Raw genomic sequence first — 3,310 nt, 5'->3', positions numbered from 1 at the left:
GGGGGGGGGGAATAAGAACCAAGATACATCATGTAAAGGTACAAGATCCCAATGATGAATGTAACTACACTGTATACCTAAAAAGTACCAATAAACTTAATGAAAAAAAAAATGTTTTTTTGTTTTTTTTAACTTGAAAATAGGGTCTCGCTAAATTGCCCAGGCTGAGCTTGAACTTACACTCTTCCTGCCTGCAGCCTCCCAGAGTGCTGATACTGTAAGTGTGTATCCCACACTTGGCTCTATCTGTACAATTTTTTCAACAATAAAGAGGAGCAAACTACTGATGCATGCAGCAACACTGCATCAAGTGACAGAATTTTATTAACACTCGAAGAAGCAGAGCTATGGGGACAAAAGTCAAGCCTGTGACTACAAGCCAACCACAGGGGGATTAAGGAAACTCTATGGGGGTTCTGCAACCCAATCACGGCCAGTATTGTTTGTTTTGTAAAGCAAAAGGGATGAATTTTTTACTGAAAGTAAGTTATCACTGTCTTAGGAATCCCCCAATTTTAAACCAGTGTTACCACAGAGGTGCCCTACAAAGGCTGCAGGTGTCTGCACACACACTGGCCAGCACGGGCCTCGGTGTCAGCACAGGCTGCCTCCTAGGGTGAGAATAACAAACCCACTGGACAGAGGATGGTCTCCAGCACACAGCCCCAAAGGAACAAGGGCCCCAAGGCATGTTGGGTCTTCCCACAAGCACATGAAGACCAAGTACCACTGCAGGGCTGAAATCAGGAGGAGAAGCAATAAAGTCCAGTACACACACATGTAAAATGAAAAGCAGAAAAAAAAAGCTGCAGTTGGTGAAAAAACAAGAATGCTAACAGGAAATGCACAGGAAACAAACTGATATCAATAATACTAAACAGCTTTCCAATAAACACAATGTGGAAAAAACCAAATATGTTAAGCAAACACAGAAACCAATCATGTGAAAAATGATTAAAGCAAGATCTGAGGGAACAGAAACTTCAGGCTATGCTCTCTCCACACTCTAGGGTCACTCCTTTGTTCATCCATCCACCTAGTCATTAATTCAAGTATTTTGAGTATCTATGTCAGGCAGAAAGAGCACAAGAATAGCTGCCTTCTCAAAGCTTGTGTTCCAATAAAAAAGGATAAAATCAACACGTGAAATAAATACGGTATTCTAAAAACAAGTGTGAGGAAGACAAAAATGCAGGAAACGGGGACTGGCAGAAGGAGGTTCGGGTTCATCAGCTCTAGGTACACACAGGGACTGGCACTAGTGCTGGCAGGCCACCTTTGAGAGCCCTGGCTGATGGGAGAGGAGGTGGAGAGCGATCCACATAGCCGAACACTGCTCACACCATTACAGGGACTAACTGGAAAGCAGTCCCAGGTTAGGAAACAAGGCAGCAACTGCTACTTGTTACTGGCAACCTAAGGCAAGGGATCAGAAGAAAGAGCTGAAACAGTTACCTGCAGCAGAAAGTAAAGGAAACAGAAGAACTCAAAAGTAGGGCCTTACGTAGTAGCATAAGCCAACTCCTAGAACCCAGAAAGATGGGAGGCCATCCAACGTAGGTCAGAGGTCAGGCAAAGAGTGCGGTCTCCTGCAGGCGGAATGGCCTCCACTCAGCTGAGCTGAGCCACAGACTGGAGGAAATGGGGCAGGAAAGCCAAGCTACAGAACTGCATCTGGGAGAGAATTCCAGGTATTGCCAGCATATGGAACTCTCTAAAATCAAACACATGAAAGGCTTGCTAGATTCTGAGCAAAGTGCTTCACCCACAAAAGCCTGAGCCCAGACTAACAAAGCCAAAACACCCTGTGGACCGCCAGCTGGTAGACTCGGTCAGGCATGGACAGCAGAGGCCAGGAGGGAGGGACATCCATAGCATCCTGAAGCAGATGCACTCCTTCCCTTCTGCTGCCGGTGAGCCCACAGCCCACAGGGAGGCACGCCGCACCTGCTCACTGGCAGCCACTCACCGGCTGGTCAAGGCTGCCGTGCCTCTCTTCCTTCTCCACGGTCCTCCGGCAGTCCGGGCACACCCACAGCGGCAGGTGCAGCACGCTGTTGCCCTTGGGAGCCATGGAAAGGGCAAGTTTGCTCGCAGTCTTAACTCCACTCTCTAAGAATGAAGAATCCTTCCGTTCACTTCTGCACAGAAGACAATAATCCCCAGCGGGGTAGGGTGGTGTCCTATGATTCATGCCAAAACTAAAAGGAGTCTGGAACAGAAAAAAAAATTCTGTTTTCAAAACCTGATCCATAAAACCAAGATTGTTTAAAAATATATTTAGTTTTAAAATAAAATGCACATGTATGTTTATGTAGAGAATCATTAAATAGAAAACTTGTTGAATAAAACTGAAACTAGTGCTCTAGAAATACATAATACTTCAAATAAAACAGTAATGTCATAAAGAAAACCTTTGTGGGAGTCTGAAGTTGTCTGTATAGCCCTTTACCTAGACTTCTGGATCACTCCGCCCAGGGGAAACCGCCAGCCTCCATTTTCAAAAGTACTTTCCATCAACAAGGCCTGAAGACACTAGGGACCTCTGCCGGGCTCGCACTGAGGAGGCAGTTCTGCTGGGGTCGTCACTGAGGCAGGCTGTCCAAGTTCTGGCTTCCACACTAAGCATGATGGCAGCCAGACACACGAGACCCAGCCCCAATCCAGGCTCCGCAATAACCAATGCTGCACTCACCTCCAGCTACCTGATTTCAACTGCTCCTTTTTCAAGCAGATCCTAACTGTGGGATGAAGGTGGGTGTGGGGGCCTGAGGAAGAAACAAGATTATCATCCTGGATCCTCTCCAAAGATTACCACGCACTCTATCCAAAAGTAAAATTAGCCTTAGAAACACAGACACACAGAAAAAAGCCAGGGCTTGTAGGTTTGGAAATGGCTTAAAGTCCTAAGGCCAGCAAGCAGTGGGCCAAGATTTTAACCTAACCAGATAACAGAAATGGTCCACTCATGCCTGACAAGGAATATCTGCAGGACCTGGAGTCTCAGAGCCAGGGCATCGGCAGGAAGGGACTGGCCCTACTTTGCTGTGCTTGGAGTCACACAGCAGAGCACCCCATGGTCTCTCTTGCCAACTAGAACTTCTTGCTGCCTACTGACCATGTAGGGGAGGAACGAGACTCACACAGCAAGGCCACTGTGGATTTCCACAAAGGCTCCAACTAGCCCTGTTAGATCCTGAGCTCTTCTCTTAGCCTCACACCTCTCTGTCCTGTCACCAACTGAGAGCTCTCCAGTGGTCCCCCCAGGCTCCTTGAGGGCAGTGGGTTATTAAACACAGGGATACATGGA

At 47.1% G+C, this 3,310-nt stretch overlaps 1 protein-coding gene across 3 annotated transcripts in view; it reads right to left on the bottom strand.

The window, feature by feature from the left end:
• Fam193a (family with sequence similarity 193 member A) overlaps window positions 1–2,212 on the bottom strand; it is an 89,521-nt gene extending 87,309 nt beyond the window's left edge. For all 3 annotated transcript variants that reach the window (XM_010641733.1, XM_010641736.3, XM_010641735.1), the window contains exon 1: window positions 1,970–2,212. In XM_010641733.1, the coding sequence (XP_010640035.1) occupies window positions 1,970–2,194 (225 nt within the window). In that variant the 5' untranslated portion in view covers window positions 2,195–2,212. The remainder of the gene's footprint in view (window positions 1–1,969) is intronic.
• Window positions 2,213–3,310: the final 1,098 nt, after the last annotated feature.

The sequence above is a fragment of the Fukomys damarensis genome, unplaced genomic scaffold (assembly GCF_012274545.1).
Source record: "Fukomys damarensis isolate Sample0158 unplaced genomic scaffold, DMR_v1.0_HiC HiC_scaffold_35, whole genome shotgun sequence".
In the NCBI taxonomy this organism is placed as follows: domain Eukaryota; kingdom Metazoa; phylum Chordata; class Mammalia; order Rodentia; family Bathyergidae; genus Fukomys; species Fukomys damarensis.
This window is presented reverse-complemented; position numbering and strand designations above follow the sequence as displayed.